This window comes from Camelus ferus, chromosome 7, assembly GCF_009834535.1.
Source record: "Camelus ferus isolate YT-003-E chromosome 7, BCGSAC_Cfer_1.0, whole genome shotgun sequence".
NCBI classification, from domain to species: Eukaryota; Metazoa; Chordata; class Mammalia; order Artiodactyla; family Camelidae; genus Camelus; species Camelus ferus.
This window is the reverse complement of record NC_045702.1, coordinates 79942015-79958659: the sequence shown is the minus strand read 5'-3', so window position 1 is coordinate 79958659 and position 16645 is coordinate 79942015. Positions and strand designations below refer to the sequence as shown.

Below are 16645 nucleotides of genomic sequence, written 5' to 3'. Positions count from 1 at the left end.
AGTTGTGCTCGAGATGAAGTGAAATAATATACTGAATGCTAATCACTCTTTGGTACGCAGAAAGTGCTCAATAAATGGAGGCAATTGATTAATTTTATCATTGTTATTACGAATCCCCCAATGACCCTGAGCGGAAGATACTGTTTTCATGGCAAGGAAGGGAGAACTGCAGCTGAGTAAGATTAGGTGCCTCGCCCGGGGTTGCAGAGCTGTTCGGGGAGCGAGTCTAATCTGAAAGCGGGCTGCCTTCCATGTGAGCACGTCCCACCTCTGTTACTCTGAGACTGGGTTATTGTGGCTATCTATTGACAAGAGTCAGATCAGGGGGCGTGTAGTGTGTTTTTCTTCGTGTGTCTGTGTGCTGCCCGATTGATGCCATTTACTTGCAAGTATAAAGCTGCATCACATCTTAACTTTACTGTCATTTTCTAAGCTCTTCACCTTATGACATCTTCCTATCTATCTCTGATCTGTTTCTCATTTCTTTCTTATTGGCCATAAGTTGATGATATGCTACCCACGTCTTTGAGAAGATTGCATCATGCCAACAACTTGTGGGCCAGCAAGAAAGTTACAGTGCTACAGTGTCATGAATGATACAATGAACATTTATTGAAAGGCTGGATGCATTTCATATGTGAATTTGATGTTTTCCCCCCTTTGATAGTATTATGCTTAACCATAAAAATTGTTTGCAGAATGTTGCTTTAGGGGTGCTAAGTCAAAATTCAGCACTTCCTCTCTTTCCTTGCCGCCTGACCCAAGTCAAGTTCAACTTTCATTCTTCAGTTGGAAAAACTGAGATATAAATAGCTTCTACTCCCATCCCTGACTTTTTACTAAATACTGCTAAAAAGGAGCCATCATCAACAGCCCTACAGAAAGACTATACACTAGATACTATACACTATACACTAGATACTGGATTTGATTAAGATTATTTATCAAGTAAATAACACTTCCAAAATTATAAGACCCCCCACATTTTTTACAAGTTTAGTGTTTGTGGAATTAGGCCCCTAAGAATAATATTTTCTTTCTACAAAAAAGCTATTATGAGGTTGATGGTGTAACTTAGATCAGTAGTTTTCTTAGACTCATAATGCAGAATTAGATTTTTCTCTTTTTCTGCCCAATGGTTTACCTCATTAGATGAGGAGCAGCTTCCAAAGGGAAGGCTCTAGAAGTGTACAGGGCCTTGCCACTTTGGGAGCTTATTCAATTCTGAGATCCTTTTACAGAAGCCCCAGTCAAGGGTTCACTGGGATAGAGTGTCCTACTTTGCTCTGTAAGGCTCACAGCTGAGCGCCCACAGGAAGCACATACTTCTTTCTTCATGGTTGTCCACATGGCTAGGATGCCTCGTGAAAGGCAGGGGACCTCGAGTCCCTCAGACCCAGATGCCTTGAGGTTGATTTTCTCTGGCAAGATGAAGTGGAGATCTGAGGTTCACTTTTCAAGGTTATCTCGTGGCTTTAGGGACTTCCCTGAAACTGCTTCTCTAGTCCCTCTGATCCACAAAAATAATAATGGTGAGAATATTGATGAAAATGCTCTCTATTTATTTTGGCAAGGTTTATAGCTCATTAGAATTTTCAAGTGTGTGTGTGTGTTTATGTATCTTCAAGAGAAATTTGTGAGGCTGATAGGGCAAGAATTACAGTTCCCGTCTGTAGATGGAACAGTCAGATTTCCAGATTTGTGACAAATCTATGGCGGATCCAGGAAACGAACCGAGGTCTTTGAACCCCAGACCCTGGGGAAGGTGCAGGGGGATGGGTGTGGACTTTGGGCTGACACCTCAGTTTTGCTGTTTACTGAAGGTATCATCGCAGGGAGCTGCCTTAACTCTCCTAAGAATTTGTTCATCTGCACAGCTGGGATAATCAAACCGACCGTGATCAGAGGGGTCATAGATGATGCCTGCCCCATGGTGAAGCCTCCGTGTGTGGGAGCTATTATTTCTTTTATTCTTTTCTAGACATCGCTTAGCCTGAAGGAACATTCAGCAAAATAGCTCCGCTCTGAGAAATAAGATGGTTAAAGAGTTTTGCACACTGAAATAAGCCACATGGACATTATTTAGGGATATTATTTTGCCAAAAGGGGGCACTAATTGAAACGCAAACTACGCTAGTGAAACAGTTTCCAAAGTTCAGACCAGCTTTGATGGCACTTGGTGTCTTGTTACTTATTGCCTGTTTAGAATTACAGATGTAAATTAGGTTGCCCCGTTAGCTAATTGGCCCCTTTCCTATTCTTTAGCCAGAAAGTTGTGCCAACAGTCTTGATCCAGGATCCCACACAAGAACACATTTCTCCAATTCCAGGGACATGAAATACTCACAGAGGAAGAATTAAAAAAAAAAAAAAAAAAGCAATAGCCAGGAAAAAAATGTGTCAGCACAACAATCCAAAGTTCTGCTTTAGGTAAGAGGGATCCTGATTCTCTCTGGCTCATCGTCAGAGGGAATCCCCGAAACTGGATTTTTAATTCTGTTTCTGCCCACTCCTCTAATTTTGCAGGACAGGCTGCTCTGCTGACTTTTGCTAGGGGAGAAAGGTAGAAAGAAGGATTTCAGAGGGTGCTTAATGTTCCAGTTCTTTAAGTTGGCCAGCTCTCTGGGCGAGTGACATGAATGGGCTTAACCCTTTCATTTCAGGACTGGAGGAGGTAAGGAGGGAGCGGGAGCAGTGGCGACCTTCTGCCAGCTGCAAAGGTAGAGCAGAACAATCCGCTGTCATCACGAGGGACGGAGCCTCGCTTCTGCTGGTGGCTCTGAGCAGCTCTGAGAGCCGATGACGCCCTGCGTGTCAGCAGCTGAGCCCCTGCAGAAGCGAGGCCTCCCATCAAGTCCATCTCCCGTAATCGCGGCGGGTCTTCGGGGAGCATTAGCCACATTCACCGTGAAGGGCGCCCCACTCCTCAGGACGGGGAAGGACCAGAGGCCAGGCCCCGTCGCGCTCCGCCCCCTCCGCTCTACCCTTGGCGGTGTCACTGCAGGTGACAAAGCTCCAGCCAGCGCACCGCAACGGGGCGCCTCAGGAAGGCCACCCGTTTGTCTGCCCTCGGTGTTGGGATTGCAGTCCCCGGGAGTTCCTCGGAGAGGTGTGGGGTCCCCTTTCCGCACACGTGCTATGCAAGTGTGCACCCAAAGCAGCAGCGCGGAAACCGCCTCAAAGCCCCGGGGGCAGAGCGGACCTTCCCTGGAAGTGGTTCCTTTTAGATTGGAGTCGTTATTTCACATTCAAAAACGTGGACAGGGATGCTCCTGAATTACTTCTTGCAGCATTTCCCAAAGTGTAAATGGGGTGGACAGGGATTCTGGGAAAAGCGGGGTGAATAATTTAAAGGGGTATGTGGCGTGTCAGCTCGGAGGGGCGGGGCCCCTGCCCGTCCTCATCCATATTCATCATCCGCGGGGTCGCCCCGAGCGGACCGAGTCCCCAGACCGCCGGGCGGGGACACGCACGCGACGCAGGGCGCTACGCTTCCCCGCGCGCCTCACCATTTGTGCGACTCTTGGGCTGGTTTTTTTTCCCCCCGAGGCTCACACTTAGGGAGACAGTACTTTAATGCAACAGCCTCTCCTGAAATGAGGAACTAGAGCTCGCAACTGGGCTCAAAGGGGAAATCTGATACGTTAGTGGGAAGATTGAGGTTGTTTATTGTGGTTATTGTTTTATCTTTATTACGCGGATGAAGCCAGGGTAAAATTCTTATAATGTTGCTAACCCCGTAAACATATATTTCCCAGTCTCTAGAATGAGCTGATTTTAAAAATGTTCTATTTTAAAAACGCTACTTGGTAAGTATTTCACTGAATGTGATTGAATCTTCACCCCTTTTTAAAACTTCATAGAGTGATATTTGCCAATGAGAAAACAAAATCTTTTTTTTCAAAAAATTAAAATATAATTGCCGACAAGGCTGTAAGTTCCAGGTGCACAACACAGTGATTGGAAATGAGAAAATAAAATCTTTTGTCAGGCTGTTTTTGAGTTTTGGTTTAGAAAACATGGCCAAACCCATTTGTTGAGCATATTACATAGATAGATTGCTATGTTTGTCATATTTGGGGGTGGGGGCGAATCTACATATGCCAACTCTGAATTTTTAGATACCTACTCTGATTTTCAACAAAACATGTTTGATTCTTATTTATGCGAAAGATCTAAATAATGTATTCTAGTTTTTGTATTAAAATTGTATTCTGTAATATGATTTGGTAGCTTTTTAAAAAAAGTCAAATTTTTTTTGAAATCACCAATTTTATCATAGTAATCACCTTGGGAAGGGAAGGAGAGAAATGGGTGGAGAGAGTGTTAAAGGTGTTAGGTCGAATCAGTCATGTTTTCTTTCTTTTAAAAATAAGTAAGAGAATGGAAGCTTACATGGAAAAAAAGTGAATATCCAGGTGGTTGAACAAGGATTTTTTTTGGTGCTATTTTTTATGGAAAAAAATTGCCTTTTATTTTTCGATGCTTTCAAAGTGTTTCATTATAAAAAGTGAAATACAGGTGTACATGTGAAACTCCCTAAATTCCTGATCAGCAGGCTTTAGCTGGATGAGTCTCATGCATCTCATCGGCTCCAGGCCCACTGTCAACACTCCACACTTGGTCTCCTTTGCGTAAAGTTTAAAGTTAGTTTTACAAACATGGGCAGCTGTGGCTTTGTTAGTTCCCCTATGCAGACAGACCTAATAAAACCCACAGAGGGGCTCAATGGACACATTGAATAAGTTCATTATATCTCAATCCTTTGGCTGAGACTTGCATTTCTTATAACTTGGTCTTCATTCATCTTATAGTGATTCTCTCTAAAAGATTCCCATATTTCTATTTAAAGTATGTGTTGGATTACTTTAGCAACCCATAATTCCGGGTCAATTGCTGCTTTTTCATCCTAAAAGGAATAGCTACAATATTAATTTATTGATAAGTTAATGTAATTTATTAAATGCTTATGACGTATCAGGCACTGTGCTGAACCCTCTTCCTGCTATTAGCACATCTAACCCCACAACAAAAGTGCACGACAAGTCTTATTACACACATTGTGCTGACGAGGAAAGTCCTGTAACTTATCCAAGGCCACAGAGGTAGAGACGTGTTCTCAGACACACACCAGACCTCTGTCCTTCAAAAGCCTATGTTCTTAGTCACTCTGTTGCTTTCTACAGATGTTATTTACCTATTATTATAATTCAGAGGAACATCTCAATGCCAGCATCAAGGTTCTTCAATTCTAAGACATGTATTTTCACCACTTTTGAAAGTTACGGCATTGGAATGTCTTCCTGCCTCTCCTCCACCTCTCTCCAGCCCAGGCTGCTCTTAGTATCAGCAGATTGTTCTGCTTTGACCATGGCCTTGTGGTCATTTAGGAAGCAGTCCTATCCTGCAACAAACCCTTCCTTCTCACCAAACCAGCTCTGCTCAGCTATGCTTTATTCGTTTCATGGTGTGTGGATTCTTGGGTCATGTGAATGGGGAAGTCCCTTTAATTTTTCCTTCTTGTTATATATAAAAAGTAATGTTGTTTAGCTGATTTTTTTTTTCACTTGACTGGCTCTTTAAAGACTGAAGGGAGGGCTTTTGACTTGCTGCCACTTAAGAAAATTTCACAGTGGTCGAGAACTAATTTCACCAGGAAGCATTCTGAGCTTCAGTTAAAATGTAAAATGCTTTCTTTAGCCCCAGGATAAAATAAAATTTCATTTGCTTTTACTTTTCTGCAATAATGCCAATAAGGAGATATTGCCAGGGGCACGAGGGAAGCTAATTCTTTAGCTGAACAAATCGATGGTAAAGCTACTTGCCAAATCCTGACCATACCCACTGAATAAGCGCTAGGAACACACACACACACACCCACACACCCCTATTGAACTATCCAAAGCAAGGATGAGATTTCCCTGAAGTAAATTAATATTTTACTATTAAGATTCTCACATTCTCAAATCCTCACACAGCAGGTTTCTGTGCACAGTTATAAACTGAAAACACATAGCTTCTTTTTTAAAAGATCTTTTTAAAAATTATTTAAAAAATTTTTTTGTGGGCAGGGATGTAATTAGGTTTATTTATTTTATCTATTTATTAAATGGAGGTACGGGGGATTGAAGCCAGGACCTCGGGCATGGTAAGCATGCGCTCTACCACCGAGCTATACCCTCCCCTCAAAATAGCTTCTTGATGAATAATAACACGTAACATTGAGTGATAGCATTATTAAGTGATAACTATGTGCCTGACTCTGTTCTAAACACTTTAGTCCGAGAAGCTGATGCTATAGTAATCCCCATTTCTCAGATAGAGAAATTGAGGCACAGAGAGGGTTAGTCAGTTGCCCGAGGTCTCACAGCTGGTGACTGGCAGCCTGGTTCCAGAGCCCATTCTCTTTGCCTGTACTGCCTCTGCTGTATATCCAAACCAAAGAAAGGTTTCCACAAAATGCTAGACCAGCTCTAAACCACGATGATGATGATTGTGACAGTGACGTATTGAGTCTTTAATTGTGTACTCAGATGCTATGGTAGGTACTTCTTTCCAACACACTGTCTCATTTCATCTTCATAATCTAGGGGCTTAGATTTGCTTAGCTTTATTTTACAATGAAACTGAAGCTCAGAGAGCTCAGATATTTGCTTAACGTCACAGAGCTAATTATTGGCTGACCTGGGATTCAAATAAGTCTGTATGGGTAGTGCCCATTTTCTGGTTTCCATGCTTGCGAGGGTTCCTGATTCAGTGAGCAAAGAGAACCAAAATGTTCTCAGCACTGCAATCGCCATTATCAATTTCATTACACTAATTACCAGTAGGACACGGGCTACCTTCCCACCTCAGACTGAACTTGTGTGTGACATGGTTTTAAAATACTTTAACATCCCTAGGTAAGGTATGTGCTCTGTGACTTTAGAATGTAGTGCTTTGTTAGAATTATTCACTCTTTGGATCAACGTCTGACTTCTGAATTAACTGCAAATGAATGGCAGGTTCAGAAAGGTATAAAATGTCTGAAAATTTTCCTCCATATTTGATCATAACTATTAGTTGGAAAAAAAAACAGAAAAAAATCCTTAACTTATATTGAGATTTCCCATCCCTTTAAATGTACTGAGATCCAGTAAACAGAAGCGTAGTCAGATTCTAAGATAGGGAAGTCAAACAGCAAGTCCCAGGTGGTAAAATTTCTTCCTGTTGAGCTTCTAAGTCCTGGAGCCTGAAGGAAGGCATATCTCCCTCTGTGTGGGGAGCATCTGCTCAGCCAAGGAGGCAGACCTAGGACCACCTGCCCTCTGAGCATGAACCACTGGCCAGGCTGCCTCACAGCGGTTGCATTAGAATTTTGAGGATGAGACTCTGGTTGAGGAAAGCTAAGTCACTGCCCCAATGTCATAAAATAGAGGGGGAGCCTAAACTCAATCCCAGGCAGGTCTGAATTCAGTCAGGGCTCTTAACTACTGAGTAATCCCTCCTTGGTTTCCACGTAGCCAAGAGAATCTTAGCCGTGGGGACCAAGGATCAGGGCATTTCCGATAACAGAACGCTCCTGCTTGATGCCTTCTCAACAGACCTACTTCACCCAATCCTCAGGCGAGTGAAGCATCCTTCTCAAACTTGGGTTTAGATTTTAATGTTATTTCTTCCAGATGAACTTTAAATTGCAAAAAATAGTTGATGTCAGGAGTTCAAATAAAAGAATCTTGAAATATAGTGAATATTTTCATTGTGTCTCTTCTGGAAAAGCTCTGTGGAGATTTGTAAGGAACTGAAAATCGGCTGGATATATAGTAATCCTAGTGTACACGGTATTTTGAGCATTAACTTAATTCCAATGTATTCTTACTTTTTGTACCACATTAATACAAGCCAAAGGAGTACACATACACACACATACACACACACACACAAAAGAATACTTGCCCTTTTGGGGGGTATAATTTGACTATTTTGTAAAGCTTAGACAAGTATCTTTGTGCTAAGAGATGCAGAGCAGACACCTTTCTCTGGGAAGATGATGGTGTTTATATTACAAAGATTAAAAAAAGAAAAAAACATAGTGCTGCAATGAACATAGCCACTTCCTCTACTTTGGAAAAGTGACTATCTTGGTCTCTTCTTGCACTAGGAGGGGACGTGATGCTCTTGGGACGTGTTTCAAACTCCCAGACAAGATTTTGCAAGTGGGCATGATTGATTTCTCTGTAAATGTAAGTTGTTTTCTTACTTCTGGAGAGGTTTGTGTTTCACAGCAAATCAGCTACCATAACTGATTTCTACAATAGAAAAATTAACGTTAAAATCAACTCTTGTGCAATATATGCGGATGCCAGTCAAGTTTCTACTCTGAAGCCTGTTTTCTCACGGGTACCTGTGGGCTGGGAGAGCTACCCCTGGGATGGGGACTGGCAAAGGCCACACGAAGCCAAAGCTGTCACTCTAGCCCCTGAGAAGGAGGTGGATTTGTGCCTGGCAAAATGATCAGCCACTAAATCATCAGAAGAAAAACTCCTAATAATTCGTTCTAAACCATAAGGCATTTTCCCCATTACAAATACTCAAGTGGTGGGGCAGAGTGGTACGTTTTACTTAGATATCAGAACAAAAAAACTTAGAGGGAAATAAATACACATCAGTGGTTATGGTGTCTATCTTGAACAGTTAAAAAAATTTTTTTGTCCAACTATGTAATTTTTTTAATTTAATTTTTTTGTGAGGGAGAGGTAATTAAATATATTTATATACTTACTTATTTTTTAGTGGAAGTACTGGTGATTGAACCTAGGACCTCCTGCATGCTAAGCACACACTCTGCCACTGAGCTATTCCCTCCCCTCTTGAACTCTTAAAATTTACATCTCAAGGGCCAGCCACCCGGCAGGAAAGAATCAGGGTGGTGTTTTTTAGGTACAGTTCTAGGAGACAGCTTCCAGGACTGACCTGATCTGAGTATGAGTTAGAGATATTATAACCAACTTTTCCTCCACACCAGTACCCCGTCCCTCCAGAAACCTTAATAGGCTTTTGAGAGCCTCCAATTTAGAGCCGGCTGCATAAGATGATCCTTTGATGAAAAGGGATTGGAACAAGGGTTAAAGCCGACACTGAGAGGTGAGTGTGGAGGGCACTGGCGTTCACACAGCCCTCCTTTAACTTGTGTGCTGTGCACCTGAGATAAAACGATTCATTACCTGGGGCCGCTCTTTGACAAGCTCCATCGTTCAGGCCCCTGGGTTCTGACGGGACAACCCTGCACCCGCCCAGGAAATATAACAAGGTCAGCTTTTTTTTTCTTTTTTTTTTTTTCCCTAGGACATGGATGGAGACGGTTTAGCTTATAATGCATCTCTGTTTACTCTTTATGTAAAATAAAAACAGGGTTCAAGACATGGCAATTCCTGTTCTCTGCAGAGCAGGCCAAGCAGAGAGGAATAAACTCACTCACTGGGTGAATAACCCTGGGGGTAAAAATCTTGGCGAGGAGGGAAGCGACTTCTCTCTTGTGTTTCATCATCAGAAACAGAAACATTTGAGAACAAGGTGCCCTGCCCTGCAAGGCTGGGCTCTGTGTCAGGCCTTTGAATGGAGGGCGTCCCCGACACCGTCAGCTTCAACCTCTTTGGTGTTGTGCGCAGTGTTTTGGTTTACTGGGGGTCTTGAAGAGGGGCCACCCTTGTCTGAAGCTCTGTCAGCAACTTGGTGGCCAAGACGCAAGAACACCAGTGGTGTAAGGGATCGGATGTGCTTGCTCGAGACCTGAGGGAGGTTTACTGGTCCTGGCAGGTTGAAGAAAACCTACAAGCAGGCCAGAGACCACTGAGCTTCTGTGAGAATCAGCAGGAGGCCAGGCACGGGCAGCGAACTGGCACTGGGCTTCTCTCTAACTCACATTTTTTTTTTCTTTATTACTTTTCCAGGACATTTTGAATCATTTCCCATCACCTTCCCATACATCCAGAAATTGGCTTTATTAAGGCTAATTTCGAAATCTTAGAGCCATTAGGGAAGGGAACTTATCAGTTTCCTCCGTTACCCTGGTTTCACAAAAAAAAAAAAAGAAAAAAAAAAAGAAAAAGAAAAGAGTAAAACTGAAATTTTATTTTTAAAATTTAACTTTTTTTTTTTAAAGAATTCCTTAGTCATGAAAAGTAATTTCTTCAATGAAGGGCATAACCATGAGGCATCATATAGAAATCAAACCAAAATAAAACTTAAGACATTCCAGGGGGAAGGCAAAAAGAAAACCTTGCTTCTAAAAGAGACAGACACCTCCCAACCCTTCTCCTATTCTTGACGTGGCTGGTGAACATTATTTATTGGCCTCCAGTGGAGGCGGTTACATATCACTGTCATGCAAAAGCAATTCATTTCCTTTTCCAAGTTCAAGCTGCCAGACAAATTCACTCTTGGTCCCATCTCCCACTCACCTGTCCTTGTGCATTAGTAACTAGTTGACCCGTGACCCCCTGAAGGCTGGAGAGGGCATTGCCAAAGGCCTGTGAGCTTGCTACGGAGCCCATGGCTGCTACTGCCGCAGCGGCTGCAGCCTGACTTGCTAGTGGATTATTAACCAGCTGCAAAGAGAGAAAAGATCAGGGTGAAACCACTGAGACAGGCACAGGCACAGCACACGGAAACAACATTCACTTGGCAGAGGGAGTCCTCGCTCCCAGCGGCTCATGCAGAGGAACCCACCGGAGGGGGCTGGGGAGTTAGGGGAGCTTGGAGATGAGGCTGGAAGGGAAAACAGTCTCCACCAACACCGGGCTGCTTAGTGGAGCCTGGGTTTGGGACTAGCCCCGGGAAAGAGGGAGGTGGACCCCTAGGGCAAGGGGCGGGAGCTGTTAAGACCTTCCTAGATGGAGAAAAATGATTTTGCGAAGTCCCTGGATTTTGTTCTCTAGATGAAATGAAGCTCGGAGGAAATGCCTACTTTCCTGGAAGTAACCAGGCACAATGTGGCATTAAAACAGGATGGGAGTAGGAGTGGGGGAAAGGAATGGAGTTGAAGGATTTCTGCAAATAGATCTGTCATTTTCGTGTGTGAATTGCAGTTTCTTTTAGGGTCATCCAGTAAGGCAGGGGCCTCCCCTCCACCTCCTTCTCCAAGGAGGAAGGAGACCAAAGTCAGCAGAGTTGGAAACCTCCAGCCTCCTTGCTCTCAGAAGGTGAGTCTAGGGTTAGGATTTTTGGGGGGCTTGCCCAAATCATGGGATTCATGGCCAGTGAGAAAAGTCCTTTGGTGAATGGTCAGATTGATAGCAGTTTGCTGTTTTTAGCTAGTATATGGCCTTCCCTTGGCCTCTTTCCTGGGACAAGAGTGAAACTGGGAGGAGAATTTGACTGCGGATGAAGGATGGGGAGCCGTCCAAGGAGGAGGTCATGGCTGCCAAATTTTGTCTTTCCATGGAGACCAGTTCAATATTCTTTATCCTGCCAATTTTCCACGTCACAGGTTTTCAGGCCTTCTGACCATGAGGCAGAAGTGTAGCTTGAGCTAAAAATCTGCATTTAGGTTAATGACTAGATATAAATTCAAGAAACATTTAAACTATTTTCACAGTATTGGTTTTGATACATGAATTTCATTTGTATTTATTCCAGGGTGTTATTTTTCCCATATAGTTCCTCTCAAGTACAACAATTGTTGTGTATAATAATGCATTTTCCATCACCAGTTCCCACATCCATGAAATTCCTGCATTTAGCAGAAACCTGCCAAGACTAAGACTTGGCAGAAAAAAATTAATGCCATACTTAATTCAAGTCCTGGAAACTCTTTTAAAGATGCCTCTTTTTTTTTTTTTTTAAACTTTCTTCTTTACTTTCTCTTTGCTGTCTCAGTTTCTCTCTTTCCCTTTTTCTTTCCTTCAAAACAAATTTTATTACTTAATTCCTTTTGAAATTTGCCTAGAGTTTATATCATCTGATGAGAACAGAAATACTAATTGTCAGTATAACATATCAAGAAGGACAGGAATTTAATAATTATTTCTCCCCCCATCAATGTGGTATCCTTATCTTACTGGTTTCTTTATTCACTTATAACCAAATTTCACATAACTAGTTCTACAGTAATTCCATTGACGCAGCATATTGTTTTAGAAATGAAAATCCATTTTCAGCTCATTACTTTATATATCTTTTGCCTTTATCTCTCTCCTAAGAGATAATGATGCTTTTCTTTTTAAGAAGAGAAGAAAAATTCTCATTTCTCAGCCTGAGTAAGGAGAAACCCTGCCTTATCCCAGATTACCACCATGGGATTTAAAATTCAGCCTGACTGCACCCACTGTCTGCATGTATCGCTCACTTCCCCACCTTCACTGGGCCTTGATCTTGGTTTTCTGAGTATGTTTGTACAGTGTGCTTGAGGCAGGTAATGGTATATGCTGAATGGAAACGCTCCTTGTTTTTCGGCTTGGTCCTACCTGAAGGGAAAGAGTTCATTGTGTGTTCTTTTTTTCACTACAAAAGTGAGAAGCCCCAGGAGGAACACCTTCCCCAGAGGGTCCGGACAGACACTGCATGGCGGTACACCGTTCTCAGGCCATCTGCCAACTGCTGTGTTTCCATTTCTTTCACGCAATACAAATTGAAATCATCATGAAATTCCTGAGTTTCAGGGGGATCTCACAATAAGCTTCTTAATCTCAGAGAAAGATTAAATTATGTGCAATTTGGTTTGAATGTTGAAAATGCAATTTTGTCCATGAATTTTGGGTGAAAAATTCAAATCATTACGTACACAATGCTTTCCAAGATAGGCAGTGATTCCAATTTAAGGAAGAGAGACTATTTAAAAGAATTGTAAGACATTTCCCTAACATCTTGGTCAATCAAAAACTCATATAGGAAATTTTAGAATTACTCTCTGGATACAATGCAATAGTGTAGATGAGAATTCCTGACGTGTAGGACACTAGTGTGTTGTTCAGCTATTGTCCCATGTATGTGTGATAAATTCGGGCACTATATAAAGGATATACTGTTGTTCTGCATATAAAACAAAGCAGCTACTTAAAAGTGGGCTCTGAGCCTTTGTGTTACGGGGCCAGGAATGGGTACACTTCTACTGCTTTGGGAGATTGCTTCAGCAACCACAGACGTCCAGATTTGGTTTGTATCTTTTTTAATGTTTATTTCCTCTATATCCTGGTGCTAGGTTGAATTCCAATTTGTTCCTCTTTTAGCTGCCTTTCCCTCTTAACGGAGCAAACGCCAATTCGATGACCTTCTTATTGCCTGGCTTGCATCCCTAGGTCTTTGTGAAGGGCGCAGGGGCTCTGGGGAGATGCTTTGCTGGCCCCGGGAAGCAGAGTCGGAAGTGAAGGCGGGGGAGTGAGGGGTACATGCAGACAGCGGGTACAAGTCAATCTGTAAGCTGACAGCATTTCAGGTGGACCCTGGGTATTGTTGATGGGTGCAGCTTCGTAAATATCTTTTGGCTTTTCTATCTGTGACTGTCAAGGCAGGGATGTAATGTACATTAAGATATGTGGCAGGGATGGCGGAGGGGATGGTCAGGAAACCATACGTGTTCTCTTCATCACCTCGGGTCATGTCACTCTGTATTGTCCCCCGTCATGTCATATTAGTAGTGTTCCTCTCAATACTTCTTCCTGATTGGAGACTCAGGGTAGATTTAGACAGTGGGGAGGCCCAGGCACAATAAATGCACATAATGAGCATGTTAACATTCTGCGATCAACTGGACATTTTGAAGTTGCTGCCAAGTGTGTGCCTTCAGATTTCATGGCCAATGTACCGAACCATTAAAGGATGGCCCAAACGAGGTCTGACTGGATTACGTACTTGTGTTTTCAATGGGCCAGCTTGAACGACATGCTACATTTTGGTGCATGCTTGTTTGTAAATGTGGAAGCTCTGAGAGCAAGGATCTGCTGAGAGATAAGTGTCCTCACGTCACATCCAAATGGATGCTGGGCCTTGAAAACATCAAGTGGTAGTTCTCTGATTCTCAGTCTAAAAACCCACTACCAGAACCACTAACTTCTTGACAGCCCCCTGCCTGCGAATTTGGGAGAGTAAAATAACAGAATGAAAGAACAAAAGTAGTTTTGCATCAGTTGGGAAGGGCTGCAAACCTCACAGAGCCCATCCGTCATGCAGTTGAGGGCATCAGCTCTGAAACCACCCTGCCTTGGCTTGTGGCTTCAAGTAAACCATGCCTCAGAGTCTTACAGATAAAATGGGTGAAAAGATGGCGCTACTGCTCACAGGGTCATGATGAGAATTAAATAAATACACAAAAAAGTTGTAGGACAGAACCTGGTATATACCGTGTTCTAAATCATGCGAGCTGTTAGTCTCACAGTTCACAGCACACCAGGATTTTGAGCCAAAAAATTTATCAGAACTGGAACTCACCTCCATAACTATCTTCTTTCTCTGGAAATCATGTGAACTCAGGTAACCATATTCTCTGTTTTTCTATTTTAACTGTATTCTCTAAAGAGTAGCTTGAAGGAAGCTGTTGGTTAACTCATAGGATTGTTAGATGAGGTGACTCGCATGATTTAAAAGATAAAGATGCTGTTTAAAAATATTTCAGACTGGAGGACACCAGAAAGAAGTAGTTAATTCATGCCTCCACCTGCTTATCCTGGACTTCTCAGATTCAATCATTTATAGAGAAATTTACAGAGAAAGCAGGGTTTTGATTCCAAGGTCAGGGTAGGTAGGTAGCAGACCAGCAAAAGGCTTTTTCTTTTGGTCCGTTATCACACACTTGGTTTACAACGTTTGTTAGGTTTCCATAAGGACAGCCATCCTGCAGTTTAATCCCTGCCTTATGTCAAAATATTGTGAATGAGTCTATTCCACAGTTTCTGATTTGATAGTGAAGGCATGCAGGAAGAAGATTTATAAAAAAAAAAATTTCCCTTGGGATTGGCAATGGTTGATTTCTACATTCACATATCAGTAGGGATATTGGGTACTCATGTAATGAGAATAAATCCACATCCCTAAATCTGTAGTGCTTTCTGCACGTTCTTGTCATCTGTGGACACTAAGTGGGTGATGAAAAGAAAAGCTTTGATATCGCCTCTTCAGGGAGGGCTCTTGGACGATGTCCTACGTGTGATGTCATGTACATGTCATCGTGGATGATGGCACTACCTGACAGAGGGGGTGTCTTCCTTCAAGGCTGGCCCCATCTTCTCTTTCTCTGAAAGGCTCACAACCTCCAGCCTGGTAAAGAATTCAGGTTTCTTGAATCTGAGCATTAGTTGTCACAGTAGTCTGCATGACAATTTGCCGAGGACGTAATTCTATTATTATAAATCTTATTTACAAAACTCTGGCTCTAGGATGATATTCTATGTCTGTAGCTTTATTCCAAGAGGCCCTTATGAATGCAGCAGGCTCAGACCTTTCTGGGGAGCAGAGCTGCCCACGATCTATAGTTTTATCATTCCCCTCGTGAGCTATGTGAATTTTATAGAGTATGGATTTTAGAGCAGCTCTTTTTGCTACTAACTTTTCAATTTAAAACTCTGAAACTGTGGTGCCATTTGTTTCTAAACGAGGATGTTCATAAACTCATGCATCACAATTCACTCCCCGTTTAAGCTCTGAAATGACCAGCAGTGGCTGCCTGGAAACAGGTGCATTTACATACATCAGGGCTTTGACTTTTCTTATCCTGCACATGTGAAAAAACATGTGTCTTGGCTCCCTGGGACTCTTTTAACCAAATGAGTATTTTCACTTCTTACCCTCAAGTCTGCTTTTAAAGGTCAAGGAGATACCAGTAGACAAATAGCAAGAGGGTGGTCATCTCAACGACCCATCTGATGTGTGTTTTATCCAACTAAGCTTTTCCCTTGGGTCCCATGATTGTTGGGTTATAAAACCCTCGTAACAGTTAGAAATCAGTCTTGTGAGTTTTAATATTGAGCCAAGCTTTGCTGCTTGCTCTCTGCCCACTTCCCTGGAGAGATGACCACATGCCAGACGCTGACCATCCAACTTTCCGCCAACTGGAAGCCTGCATGAGCATTGCTGAGAAGCCTCAGCCTGGAGAGCCTGGGATTTGCAGTGATGGTTCCTCGGCACTGCAACATCCTGAAATACCTCTGAGTCATCAGTGTAAAACCACACTGACTTCTGTCTGGTCTTGGAAAGAATTTCATTTCTTTTATTTTAAGTTTGTAGCAGAACGATAAGTACAGTAACTTTCCATTAATGCTCCAGTAACTTTCCATTAACACCCAGCCATCCTGGCTAACAGGAATTTTTTAAATGACCTAAAGTCTGAGGTTGAGTTCCTCAGAAGCAAGATGAATGGGGAAGGGAGGAGTTCCGGTCTGGTAGGGGCCCTGGAGTGGGAGATGGACCTCAGAGCTATCCCATCGCCAGGCAAGGAAGCTGGGTGTCCACACTCTGCACCTGACAGTCCCAGTTAATAGCCCTGGAGGTGGAGGAGAGGCTTGGAAATCCAATCTCTGGGCACTGTTAGCTTTTTGATTTTGGGGCAAAGTGGAGTCCTTGGAAGAAGAGCTATAAATGCTGTTGTTGAAATCCGCCCCCCAACTCCAAGGAGTAGGGGGAACTCACAGAAAAGAGAGATTCTGGGGGATCTGGGTGGAACACAAACATGCATTGC

At 42.8% G+C, this 16645-nt stretch overlaps 1 protein-coding gene and 1 long non-coding RNA gene across 5 annotated transcripts in view; one reads left to right on the top strand and one right to left on the bottom strand.

The window, feature by feature from the left end:
* POU6F2 (POU class 6 homeobox 2) overlaps positions 1–16645 on the bottom strand; it is a 423476-nt gene that overhangs the window by 40394 nt on the left and 366437 nt on the right. For both annotated transcript variants that reach the window (XM_014559834.2, XM_032484257.1), the window contains one exon: positions 10440–10586. In XM_014559834.2, coding sequence (XP_014415320.2) covers positions 10440–10586 — 147 coding nt within the window. The remainder of the gene's footprint in view (positions 1–10439; positions 10587–16645) is intronic.
* Positions 1–16645, top strand: part of LOC116665054 — a 138542-nt gene that overhangs the window by 116527 nt on the left and 5370 nt on the right. Inside the window, exons 4-5 of one of the 3 annotated variants that reach the window (XR_004321640.1) lie at positions 8141–8222; positions 11067–11180. The exons of 1 other annotated variant lie outside the window; for it this stretch is intronic. This is a non-coding gene — a long non-coding RNA (uncharacterized LOC116665054). The remainder of the gene's footprint in view (positions 1–8140; positions 8223–11066; positions 11181–16645) is intronic. One more of the 3 variants, XR_004321642.1, reaches the window with a different exon arrangement.